This window comes from Hipposideros armiger, unplaced genomic scaffold (genome assembly GCF_001890085.2).
Source record: "Hipposideros armiger isolate ML-2016 unplaced genomic scaffold, ASM189008v1 scaffold_664, whole genome shotgun sequence".
Lineage (NCBI taxonomy): Eukaryota > Metazoa > Chordata > Mammalia > Chiroptera > Hipposideridae > Hipposideros > Hipposideros armiger.
The window spans coordinates 959,004-972,169 of record NW_017732014.1 but is presented as its reverse complement, the minus strand read 5'-3'; the positions used below and the strand labels follow the sequence as shown (position 1 = coordinate 972,169).

General features: G+C 49.2%; 1 protein-coding gene and 1 pseudogene across 1 annotated transcript; both read right to left on the bottom strand.

The window, feature by feature from the left end:
* Positions 1-4,670: 4,670 nt before the first annotated feature.
* Positions 4,671-7,281, bottom strand: LOC109372788 (GTPase HRas pseudogene; annotated as a pseudogene).
* Positions 7,282-11,040: 3,759 nt separating this feature from the next.
* APOC2 (apolipoprotein C2) lies at positions 11,041-12,893 on the bottom strand. The gene is made up of 4 exons (XM_019626222.1): positions 12,822-12,893; positions 11,997-12,064; positions 11,673-11,832; positions 11,041-11,478 (listed from the first exon to the last, which is right to left on the bottom strand). Exons 2-4 carry the CDS (start codon positions 12,049-12,051, stop codon positions 11,388-11,390), a joined length of 306 nt encoding a protein of 101 aa, XP_019481767.1. The 5' UTR covers positions 12,052-12,064; positions 12,822-12,893; the 3' UTR covers positions 11,041-11,387.
* Between the last annotated feature and the right edge of the window lie 273 nt (positions 12,894-13,166).

The following is a 13,166-nucleotide window of genomic DNA, read 5'->3' as shown; positions in this document are numbered from 1 at the left end:
TGTATTGCAGTCCTTTTTCTTTTTCCTTTTCCCTAACAAGTCCTTTTTGGTGATCGAATACTTAGTTGATATTATTGTTCAGTCAGTATTTTTGGAGGCTCACCAAGAATCCAGAGGAGAACTAACCCTAACGGCTGGTGAGCAACCAGCTCCTGGTGCTACACAAAAAGCCGTTTTGGCTCACTGCTTGCTCTCCGATTCAGAATCCTCAGGTAAGTTCTCTCCTGGAGTCGAGCCAATGCTTTTTGCATATGAAGCTCTCTGGGCTTTATTCGGGAATTGTTTAGAAATATGTTTTGGTGTGTGTGTGAATGTGTGGTGTGTGCATGTGTTAAAAGGCCTTGTTTATGAGTACTCAATTTGGCACTTGTTTTTTTGGAAACAGGCTCGCCTTTGACACAAAACGAGCTTTCGCCTAAAGATCCCTTTGGGGACAGAGGTTATTTTTACTGAAATTAGTCAGTTTGGCCCAGTATTAGACTGTGCCGTTTCATTGAGAGGAGTGCCACCCAGCCTATAACTCGACTCTCCCAGGGTGGGTTATTTTCCTAAAATTGGCTTTTAGCCTTTGGCCTGGTCCTCCGTGATCAGATTGTTCTAGAGTGAGGCTGACTGGCGTCTGACCTGCAGGTTGCTGGAGCTGTAATTGTTTTTTGGATCCCTCTGAAAAAAATGGGATCTCAGCTATCTAAAGATTCTGAGACCGTTCCTCCTCCACCAAGGACGCTTGGTCGAGTACATGGTTAAGAACCTTGGGGCGTTTTCATGTGCATATTTAAATGGAGAGATCTGACTAAAAATAATTTAAATGATCAGTGGCCACTGTGGGGAACTTTTGAGATCCCCAAACTTAATTTTCTTAAAACCGAATTGGACAGTAATAGCGCTAGAATTGATGAAGCTGAGTGGAATGCCCATTTTCAATGATACATTGAGGCTTCCAAAGGAGACCATGAATCTGAAGTTTCCTTTTTGCGAAATAAAGTTAACAGAGGCTGTTAAAAATTCCAAAGAAGAGAAAAGGGCATCTGAAGCCTTGTGCTCTCCCTCTGCACCTCTATTTTGCCACTACTCCACCATCTCCGGCTCCACCATCTCCTGCTTCACCATCTCCTGCTCCACCTTCAGGACCACCCTGTTCCATGGATACTTTGTCTCAATTTTCTCCCCCAATCTTGTTGCCTCAAGCTCCACCCTACCTTCTGGCCTACCACTGCGCTTTCCTTGCCTTCGGTTCCACCCCCAGTACCACGTTCCCTTCAGTCCTCTCCTGCCTTTTCTTCCTCTGGATTTATCAGCTTGTTTCCATTTGGGATTAAACCCTCTGGGGATCCTAACAGACCTCAAATTTCCTATGTCCCCTGGACCAAAGCTGAGCTACAAGCCATTGTAAAGGAATTCCCTGAGGTAACTGAGGACCTTCACAAGTTTGCTGAGGAATTTGATATTATTGTTCAGGCCTATCAGCCTGGGTTTTCTGATTTGTATCAGCTAATCAGTATGATAGCTGGCGAAGTCGAAACTGTATGAGAACTGCTGGATGGGAACATCCTGAAAGAGACTTAGAAAAGCAAACCTCCAAGGAAGCTAGGGAACTTGCTTGAAAACTTCATGGAGCAATTTCTAAGGCTTTCCCAAAGCCTGTCAATTGGAGCAAGATTCAGACTTGCTCACAAAGGCCTGGCGAATCTATCTGTTCATAACTATTATAATAGACTTCAGGTTGTTTTTAAGGAAAATTCTGATCTTCCTTCAGATGTTGACTCCACACGTGTAACTTTTAATTCTTTGTTTATCAATGGGCTGAACAAAAACCTTTCCCTCCTGGTTATGAGATCCAGGATGGGATGGGGAACTATGGCTACCCTAGATTTGGTGAATTTGGCCAATAAGCTTGCCAGTACTCTAGACGAGCCACCTAAAAGTAAGATTGCCAAGATTTCTAATTCTTGGTCTCTGTAAATGAGACACCCTATGCGAAACCGAAGGAGTCCGTATTTTTGCCACTAGTGCAAGGGACGACGACACTGGAAAAGGGATTGCTGTAAGTTTAAGCGTTGCTTCAGACGCACTCAGCATTCTAATCATCCTTGTCCACGATTTTCTAATCCCTAGTGATGGGTCTCCAAGGGACTACAGGGGCTTTTTCCAATCCTTCCTCTTAGCAATTTGGAGAAACCTTTCTTCAAATTGGGAAGGAAACTTTCTATTCTTATTGACAACGGTGCTACACTCTACACTCTTTGATGCTCAACCCCACTGTCAAAACAGCCCCTGCCTTAGAGTAATAAGACACTGCAAATAGTGGGGGTTTCAAACAAACCTCAACAGGCTTACATATCTGAACGTAGTCCCTTTTGTTTAGGCTCTTTAAGAGGGACACATTGTTTTCTCCTTAGTTTTTCTGCTCCTACCCATTTATTAGGCAGAGACTTCTTTCAGAAGTATCATGCTGGAATATCCTTTTCTCAAACAGGAGAAATAATGTTAGGGCTTGATGGTAACTGTCAGAATGACCAATTAGGTGAATTACGTGGCTTTTCAGCATCTTTTATTTGTGCCATTTTTAATGGTAAAGCAGCTGAATCTGAGAGCATTGATCAATTGTCCCTATTGGAACAAATGCCATCTTCTTTATCGACAAAATCTTCAACTGATACTGGCAGAATCCACAGTGCACCTCCTGTTAAGATCCAAATTGATCCTTCAAAGCCTCTGCCCACAATCAATATCCTATAAGTAAAGAGGCCCTTCAAGATATAAAGTCCGTAATAGAATATTACATAATTCAAGGCCTTGTTATTCCTTGCTGTAGTCCTTGTAACACTCCTATCTTACTTCTGAGGAATGAGAGTGGAGGTTTGTCTAGGATCTCCGAGCAATAAACCACATCGATATCCCTCAACACCCCGGCACTCCTGACCCTAATACACCACTGGCATCCATCCCAACTGAAAGTAAATTCTTTACAGTAGTTGATTTATGCATTGCATACTTTTTTTTTTTTTTAAGCTGAGCCATCCTGCCACCTGTTGGCAGCTCAGCGGCAGCTCAGCTCGGGCCAGGACTCAAACCACGACTAAAACCGCTGTTGCTCAGAGCTCGCACTCTTGAGCGAGCTCTTAACCAACTGAGCCACTCGGCCGGCCCTGCAGTACATTCTTTAGCATCCCAGTTGATGAAGCTAGCCAGTACCTTTTTGCCTTCGCTAAGGAAGGAAAGCAATTCACCTGGACAGTAATGCCTCAAGGTTTTACGGTGAAAGCCCTTTTTATTTCTCACAGATTCTGAAGACTGATTTGGATGACGTAGTTTCCCCGAAAGGTTCCAACTTGTTGCAATATGTGAATGATTTACTTCTATGCTCTTCTTCTCAGGTTTCCTCACAGGAAGATAGCATCCATCTATTGGAACTTTTGGGCTTAAAGGGACGTAATGTGGTCTGACACTTAAGTTCGCAAACTTGCCACCGTGTGCTTACATTGGCAGCACTGTACAAACAGCTCGGTAAGGTCTCATAACCTTGGTAGGATGGTGTCTTGCTGAGTGGCATTCATTATTGTTGCGTGTTTCTGTGTGCCGCCGCGAGAATGTCTGAGCTTGAATTAGAGCAACGAACAAACATTAAACTTCTCGTTAAACTTGGCAAGAGTAGAAGTGAAATCAGGGACATGTTAATCCAAGTTTATGGGGATAATGTCATGAAGAAGACGACAGTGTACAAATGGATTAAACATTTTTCTGAGGGGAGAGAACATGTCACTGATGAAGAGAGCTTATGGCGGCCAGTAACAAGCAAAACTGACAAAAACATTGCAAAAATTCGTCAAATTGTGCGTCAAAATCGTCGGCTGACTGTGAGAAGCATAGCAGACCAAGTAAACATCGGTAGAGAAACAGTTAAGAAAATCTTAACTGAAAATCTTGGCATGAGAAAGGTGTGTGCACAAATGGTCCCGAAGGAGCTCACCGATGAACAAAAGCAAAGGAGAGTTGAAGTTTGCCAAGACCTTTTGGAGAGGCAGGACGATGTTTTGGGCCGGGTTATCACTGGTGATGAAACATGGGTGTACCAATACGACCCTGAAACAAAGTGTCAAAGTGCACAATGGAAGTCAGCCAATTCTCCACAAACAAAAAAGATCCATCAGTCCAAATCAAGAGTCAGAACGATGTTGCTAACCTTTTTTGATATCAGAGGGATTATTCATTATGAATTTGTACCAACTGGACAAACAGTTAACCAAGTTTACTATTTGGAAGTGCTGAAAAGGCTGCATGAAAAAGTTAGACAAAACCGACCTGAACTTTTCGCCAACAATTCATGGCTCTTGCATCACGACAATGCACCAGCTCACACGGCACTGTCTGTGAGGGAGTTTTTAGCCAGTAAACAAATAACTGTATTGGAACACCCTCCCTACTCACCTGATCTGGCCCCCAATGACTTCTTTCTTTACCCGAAGATAAAGGAAATATTGAAAGGAAGACATTTTGATGACATTCAGGACATCAAGGGTAATACGATGACAGCTCTGATGGCCATTCCAGAAAAAGAGTTCCAAAATTGCTTTGAAGGATGGACTAGGCGCTGGCGTCAGTGCATAGCTTCCCAAGGGGAGTACTTCGAAGGTGACCGTAGTGATATTCAATAATGAGGTATGTAGCACTTTTTCTAGGATGAGTTTGCAAACTTAATTTTCAGACTAGGTTGTTGTAATTCTGTTTTAAATTCTTATTGTTACTAAGCTCTGCACCTGTTGCCTGTTAACTCTGGATGCAAGTTGTTCCCGTTCCATGCACCTTCCCTCAAATGTGAGAGTTGACACCCAGAAGAGGTCCTTCCTGACATCAAGGGACCAAAAAAAAGGCTGAAGATGGAAGACTTGACCTTGGATCAGCGATGCTTTTGGAGAAAGATCTTGGTTAAAAAGGGGAAATGATAAAGATGAACTGGGACTTTAAGGAAACTGCTCAGGCTAGGAGGTCTATGGGAGTGTTGCCGGAGAGTGGGCCCTTCTCGGTGTGATGCCCAGGTCCTTGGCGTCTCAAGCAAAGAATTGAACGTGGCAAAGTAGTGAAAAACCAGTTTATTAGAAGAGATAGTACACTTCAAAGAAATAGAAGCAGGCCCGAGCAGTAGAGAATGGCTCAAGGGCCCCGACTAACAAGGCCTTGGTTGTTTTTATCCCTTTTTCCCTAGAATGGGCCATTCCTCTAGTTTGAACTCCCATTAATTGGCCAAGCTTCTTGGTTCCCCAGTTTGTATTGGGGCCAAGCCACATTGCAAAAAAAAGATGAGACGTTCTTTCTTTAAATTATCAGATCAAACTCGTCCCAGTAGTTAAGGATACAGCCAAGTGGAGAGTCTGACGGGATTGAGGTTGATAGCTCATTTCCCATGTTGGTCTGCAAAAGAAGGGAGAGTAAGAGCCCACTGGACCGGGGGTCGAGCCCGGGCCCCAAGCATGGACAAAATTTCCACCACAGACTATGTCCTGAGTGGCCGAGCTCCTGCGGCAATTCCCTTCCTCCTCTCCCCACAGTATCCGGCGCCTCCAGGCTCGTGCTGGGGTGGGGGGAGCGGGGGGACGGGGACGGGATGAGCGGGATCAGAAGAGCAGGCACTTGGGGCTCATACAGCCGGGGCCACCCTTGTCTGGCAGGCTCAGCTTGCGTAGCTTTTGCTGCCGGATCTCACGCACCAGTATGTAGAAGGCGTCCTCCACGCCCCAGTGCGTCTTGGCCGAGGTCTCGATGTAGGGGGTGCTGTAGCTAAGGGCCAGGTCCTGTGCCTGCTGAGACTCCATGGTGCATGCAGCCAGGACACATTTGTTCCCCACCAGCACCATGGGCATGTCGTCCGAGTCCTTCACCTGCTTGATCTGTTCCCGGTACTCGTGGATGTCCTCGGAGGACTTGGCGGTGTTGATGGCGAACACGCAGAGCAAGCCCTCACCAGTGCGCATGTACTAGTCATGCATGGCTGTACACTCCTCCTGGCCTGCCGTATCCAGGAGGTCCAGCAGACACGTTTCCTGATCGATGACCACTTGCTTCCGGTAGGAGTCCTCGATGGTGGGGTCGTACTCGTCCACAAAGTGGTTCTGGATCAGCTGGATGGTCAGGGTACTCTTCCCCACGCCGCCAGCGCCCACCACCATGAGCTTATACTCTGTCAGGGCGCCTCCAGGGACTCAGTGCGAGGCACTGTGGTGGTGTCCTTTCCCACCACTTACTGGAGCGACAGACCCTCCAGGTGAGGTCAGAGCCAGGCGACAAAGGAGCAGCAGGCTAAGGCCCCCGGAGGAGTTTAGCGAGACAGTGAAAGAACAGAGGAGATGAGTAGAATGAGCAAGAGGTTTTTTGTTTTGTTTTTCTTAGGTCTCTCGAATGGGGCTTACCTCCTGGCTGGCTCGCCAAAATATGTTGCCGGAGCCACAGGCCCTTCTCAGCACGGTGTCCAGGTCCTTGGCGCCTTGAGCAAAGAATTGAAGGAGATACTGAGGCAAAGTAGTGAAAAAGCAGTTTATTACAAGAAATAGTACACTTCAAAGAAATAGAAGCGGGCTGGAGCAGTAGAGAATGGCTCAAGGGCCCTGACTAATGAGGCCTTGGTGGTTTTTATCCCTTTTTCCTTAGAATGGGCTGTTCCTCTCTGGGCATGGGACCACTTGATTGGCACCTGTGATTGACAAGTGGTTATTACCTCATTTGTGCAGGTGCAGTAGGTATTTTGTATCCATTTGTTTCCCCGAAGAGGTGTGAAAAGTGGGTGGGTAGGGGAAGTCTCCTTGGTGGTCGCATTCTGTGGGTTGTGTTGGACATGCAGGAATGCAGAGACCCAATGCCTGCCTCTTAACTGCCTGTCTTGTTTCCCTTTGAGAGACTTGATCCCTATAAAATTTCTATAGGAAGCTGAGGGACAGGAGATCTCTTCTGTATCTGCTTCCTGCTGGGCAGGGGCGTAGAGGTGTCCCTGCCTATTGGGAGATTCATGAACTCTCACCCTAGCTGATCTTAGAAGAAGGGGTCTTGAGATCCGCCTGGAAGACCATGTTGGCTTCTCTGGTTGTGACTGGCAATCTTGCTGGGCTATCATCTGTATCCCCAAGGCCCCTGAATGAGGAAAAATAGATTTTCTATGATTCAGGTACTGTTTAGAAGAGTAATCAAAGCCAGGAGCTAAGAAACTAGGGAGGAGACTTAACATTTCTTATAGGAGAGAAAACTTAAAAGTTTTCAGTCTGGGGTGGGGGTGGGGGACAGCTACTTGCCCATAACTGGAGGAGCTGGGCTCGTTGAACTCTAGTCCTAACTTCCTTTTCATAAAGCTCTTATGGGGGGGGAGGGTGCATGTGCTGGGTTGCAGCCTTTTTTGTGAATAAATCTTGGTGACAGAGTACCTCCTTGATGTTATTGCTCAGTCAGCATGCGACCCTTTCCTTCGACAAGTCCCCCCTAGGTTATAGTCTTTCAGTGTATTCAGAGTACCATCAGGGTTTTCATGGCCACCACACCTCCAAATTGGGCATTGTCAGCCCCCTCCCCAAGCTCGGGCCACCACTAGTGCGCATGTGTAGTCTCAGCACTCTGCTTTCTAGCAAACCTGGCAACTCTACTAGGCTTCAAGGGTTCTAAGAGCTCTCCATACTTCTTAGCTATGTATCTTTTTGCAGCTCTAAATCAGGACACATTTTATTTTTATTTATTTATTTTCCCCGCTCCCCACCCCCTCCGAGCCGTTCGCTGTTCTCAGTCTAGTTGTGGAGGATGCCACTTCACTGGCCCATGTTGGTGGTATGATCATTGCACTCTTTCTGGCTGAGGCAGTTGGTTGCCGCCCACTCATGGCAGCCCAGCTCCAGATCGAACCATTGTTCACAATCTTAGCTGTAGAGGGTACAGCTTACTGGCAAAGCTCACTGGCCCATGTGGGAATCGAACCGGCAGTCCTGTTGTTCAGAGCTCATGGTCTTACCAACTGAGCCAACTGGCCGCCCCTAAAGCAGGACACGTTTTAAAAGACCCCTGTCTTGGGTAGGGTGTTACGGAGGCCCAGAGAGAACAAGATTCTCATCTGCTGTTGAACCTTCACCAGTGAATTGGGTAGGGGTCTGACCTGGGTTTACACCCTGGTTGTGCTACTGATGGGCTAAATGATCCTGGACAAGTGACAACTCTTTAAGCCTCAGTTTCTTCCTCTTGTAAACTAGGCATTATAATAATACCTGCTATTCCTTTTCTCCACCCCCCAACCAAGGTTGGGAAGACCCAGTGAAATCTCCGATGTAAATCACCTGGCTCAAGTGATCAACATGCACTGCTACAACGAACTTTACATATTGCAAAAGAGATCAGGCTTTGCATTGGGATGTTCTAATGACCATTTCATTGGCTACTTTCCTCTTAAGTCTCAGCTCAGTAATATCACCTCCTAGTCCCCCAGGCTGGGCAGGGCACTGCCTCCCAGTCCTCCAAAATCCCTGCCCACCTGGGCCATCACTCGGGGTTGGTGTGGTGTGTCTTGCCCTGGGCAGACAAGCCCCAGGCTGTTACGGTCACTGCCCCAGGGGGTGACTGCTGAGTGATGAGCATCATGGCAGACGGAAGGAATGAAACTCGAGTGCGGAAGGTGAAACGAAACCTCTTGAGGACCAACACAAGGGTGAGAAAGAATCTTAGGAAACTTGCCCAGCGCCCTTCTCTTACAGACGATAATGGTACTAACAATTCTGAAATTGGAGGCCCATTCTTTAGGGATGAATGAACAGATGGATGAAGCCCCCCAGATGGGCAGATCAAGATTTTCTGGGCTTTTTTTTTTTAGATTTTATTGGGTAATTGGGGGAGGGGAACAGTATTGGGGAATCGAGGAAGGGGAACAGACAAGTTGCTGCTGTCCTTTTGTTCTTCAGTCTAGTTGTGGAGGACGCCGCTTCACTGGCTCATGTTGGTATTATGATCATTGCGCTCTTCCCGGGTGAGGCAGTTGCTCGCCAGCCATTGGACGGCCGCTCACGGCGACTGCCGGCCGCTCACTAAGTTCATGGCAGCCCACTGCAGCAGGGCCTGCAGCCTACACCTCACGGGAGCCCAGCTCCAGGTTGAGCTGTTGTTCACCCACCATCTTAGTTGAGGACACAGCGTCACTGGCCCTCCTGGGATCCAAACCTGGGCCCTGTTGCTCAGAGCTGGCGTCCCAAGCCAACTCTTAACCAATGCGCCCCTCGGTTGGCCCTGGGCTTCTTTTAAAGTACAAAATTACACATATGAATTTAAACAGAGGACCACAGAAAGCCCAGGCAAGGGAGGGGCCTTGAAGTTTAATTTTCTCCAGCTTCACGGTAACCCCATCTCTGCTCTGCTCTAGATACAAAATGCCCCAACCTGTTTTCCCTCATATACAGCTGAGTCCTGATCTGTTGGAGCATGAGAGGTTCTAGTCCCCTTAGATGAGACCCCTGCAAAGCCCTTCCCCATGTCTGTCAAGTGACCAAATTGTTTCATTCCATCTAACGGGTAAATAAATCATAGGCCAGACCCACTCTACCACTAGGGGACGCCCAACACCAACCAGAGGCTGTGAGTTCAGGTTTTAAGGGAGGAAAGCTGGGGACCCGAACCTCTCGGTCCTAAGAAGAGGTTGTGGGACTGGACTCCTGAGTTCTGGGGGAGGAAGAGTCTGGGGTCCTGAGGGGAGGAGGACTGGGGTGGGGGCCTGAGAAAGGAAGGAGGAGTCTGGGCAGGGCACCAGGATTGGTTGGAAGCAGAACTGTCCTGGGCAGAGGTTTGGTTTGGCTTGAGTCCGTGGGAAACAAGTGGACAGAGCAAGGATTGTTCCTCCTGGGTCCCCCTCCCCCTCACTCCCTAGGTTTGGCAGCCTCCACTCTTCAGCCCTGGGGACCTGGGGACTTTTCCCACAACCTCTCCCCAAGGCCCCTGTTTTCCACTAGACTCACAGCTGCTTAGTTAGCCTCAGGACCTGGAAACAGCCCCAACAGTGCCGAAAGGCTGGCCGGAGAGGTTAATGCCTAGTAGATTAGGAGGAATGCAGGCCCTGGGTCCTCAGAGGCCAACAGCCCCACCCCTAGGATTTGGGGGCCCAGGAACACACTATTCCCACGGGGTCCAAGAGTCCAGGCCCCCAGCCTCTCTACCATGAGCTTCAGCACTGTCCTCTCATGCCACAGAGCCTTATTTGTTCTTATTTGTACACCCTGTGCTTTTTGCCTGAGGCCCCTCTTTCAAAGGCTAGGATCTAAGGGCCAAGTGAGTGCCCCCCCTACCACCACCGCCACTCCATAGCCACAAGAGCCCCAGCTACACTGCTGTGATGCATAGCCCAGCCAGGTCCTCTTGAGGGGCCCTCCCTGCTCTGGAACGCACTGCTTATCTAAGGGGGCTGCACGCAGGCCTTGATTTCACTTCCTCTCTTTTTCTTCATTGCATACGTTGCTGTCTGAACGTATCTTTTACATTGGTCAGCTTGCTCAGCCTCTGCTGCCCCACTGCTACACCCCCGGTCTGTGGCGTTAGGATGGAACAGAGCACCTGGCCTTGAGTAGGAGCTCAAGAAATGTTATGACTGTTGCTCGTAAGAAGAGAACAACTAACAACATACCACAAAGCTGTAATCACTAAAACTGTATGGAGCTGGGCCAGCACCCAAAAACAGCTTTTTGAAGGGCCACATCAAGATATCACTGCCTCTGTCTTTTCCCAGCTGTATCCCCAGGGCCTGGTAGGGTTTCGATGAATGCATGTGAGAGGGATATATAGGGATTGTCACGGAGCACAGCTTTTGCAGGTCTATCCCCGTGGGTCCCAGCCAACCTGGGCACTAATTTCCTACACTCGGCAGTGACTTGTGGGCGCCAGTCTCCCCTCTGTCACAGGACCATCGGACAGCTCCATACAATGGCACATTCAAAGTGTCAGTCCAGGGTCTGGACACTGCTAGAAGCAACTGCAGGTTAGCTGCATCCATAGTTTTGTCATTTTACCGATGAGAAAAGGACCTTAGTGAAGGACAGTCTGTAATTTTGTAATGATTGTATATTGTTATTCACCTCTTTTATTTCCACTAACCAGGTAGGTTACAGCTACATATATACAATAGGCACTCAATAAATGTTGGCTGGACTGAATGAGTCCCTCCATCTTGGCCCCTAAGATCTCAGAAAAGCAACCACATCAAAGAGAATAAACTTGGTTTTTTGTTTTTTTTTTTTTACACGGGTAAGAAATCAAGTTAATGTTGGGAACAGGATGCTGAGAGCTGCTAGGAAGTGGGGGGGTTAGGTCAGGGAGCCAAGGAGTTGCTGGGGTCTGGACTTTCCCCTCCCCCTGCACACTCCCTTTCCCGGTGATTAGGGGCCCAGCTGTTACTCTTCTCCATTCAGTAGATGAAGAACCTGGTCAGTAAAAATTCCTGCGTAAGTGCTCACAGCCGCCGAGCTTTTGTCATACATGTCCCTGGGGAGAAAGGACAGAGGGTATAAAGGGTGAGAGACTGGGCGCCTGGGCTCCTGGGTCTGAGGGGGAGGGGGTTGGGAGTCTGGACCCCTGGGTCTGAGGGGGAGGGGGTTGGGAGTCTGGACCCCTGGGTCTGAGGGAGGAGGGGCTGGGACCCAGACTCCCTAGTGCCCGGGCTGGGGGTGGGGTGATACCTGATTTTTTCGTCCATGGAGAGCAAATAGGTCTTCTCGTACAGGGTGTGGGCAGCTGCTTTGGCTGAATCCCAGTAACCAAAGAGTGACTCTTGCATCTGGGAGAGCAGCGAGGGGCTGGTGACCTCGTCTTGCGGGGCTACCGGGTTCCCTTGGACCTCTGCAGAGTGAGAGTGGGTTAGGGAGAGCTGATGGGCCTGCAGCAGGGGGAGAATGGGCAGGGAAGGAGAGGAGGGGGCAGGGCCAGAAAGGAACTGGGCTGGGAAGATGCCTAGGGCTCATGCCCCTCCTAGCAGACCTGTCTCCCCTGCTGAGCACACTCACCGAATCCCAATACCAGGAGGATGAGAAACAGAGCCAGGAGGTGTCGGGTGCCCATGGCGTCAGTAAACCTGGAACACAGGAGGGTGCGGGGGCAGGGCTACTGGAGGCATCTATTCCTGGGGTCCCCGCACTCATAGGGAGGGGGCTGGGCTCCCCCTCTGCCACACCCCTACCCAAGTCAAGCTCCTCATGGGTTGGTTTGAGCCTCCCTGTCTGACATTCTACGATTCTACTCCAGATTTTAACATCTTAATTCTAATATCCGTTCATTCACTCAGGAAGCATTTTTTGAGCACCTACTGCATGCCAAGCACAGTTCTGGGCCTAGGTTGTGAACACAGCGACAGCCCTGCCCTTAGAAAGCCCACATGAGTGAGAAACACAAACAACACATATTAAATGAGTAAGATGCAGAGTTTGTCACATGGAGATAAGCGCCCTGGGTGGGGAAGGGTGTTGTGTAGCCTGGAAAAGCCTCAGCAGAGGGTAACATTTATGCTAAGACCCAGTCAGTACAGGAACAGGACGGATGCCGCATATTCAGTGAAGGACCACCATCTGGCTGACCCTGTCTCTGCTGTGGGGGCCCTGCTCCACCCCCCCACCCCCCACCCCCGTTCGCTCATTCGGTCCGTCTGTCCATCCATGGCAGGTGTGAGAAGGTTGAGATCCGACCCACGAGGGAGACGGGCATGGGCAAACATTTACAATTCTAAATTCTGTGTTTCTCACACAGGAGCTAACATCTTGACTCTTGCGGTTTCTGATTTAACAACCTTTGCCCCCTCCCTGCTGACCACCCCTCCATTTTGGTCCCTCTCTTACCAGACTCTGGCCAGGCAGTCCTCACCAGTTCCCAAGGGCAGAGAAAGGCTTTATAGCTCCTAGGATCCACCTCCCCTCCACAACCGCCGCCCCCACCTGGCTGCCTAGGCCAAAGTCCAGGCCAACAGAACCGCTGAGAGGGTGGGGTGGGGGCACAAAGGGCAGTGATGTCCCCTGAGGTCAAGTCACAGAGAGCCCCCACTCTGGAAATTCACCCCTGAGAGAGACAGGTCCAGTAGGGGTTGAGGATTCTGGGCCCCCACCAAGAATGGGGTCTGGGGTCTCGATTGCAGAAGTGAAGGCAGAGCTCTGAATGAGGGGACCTGCGAATCACATCTGCTCTCC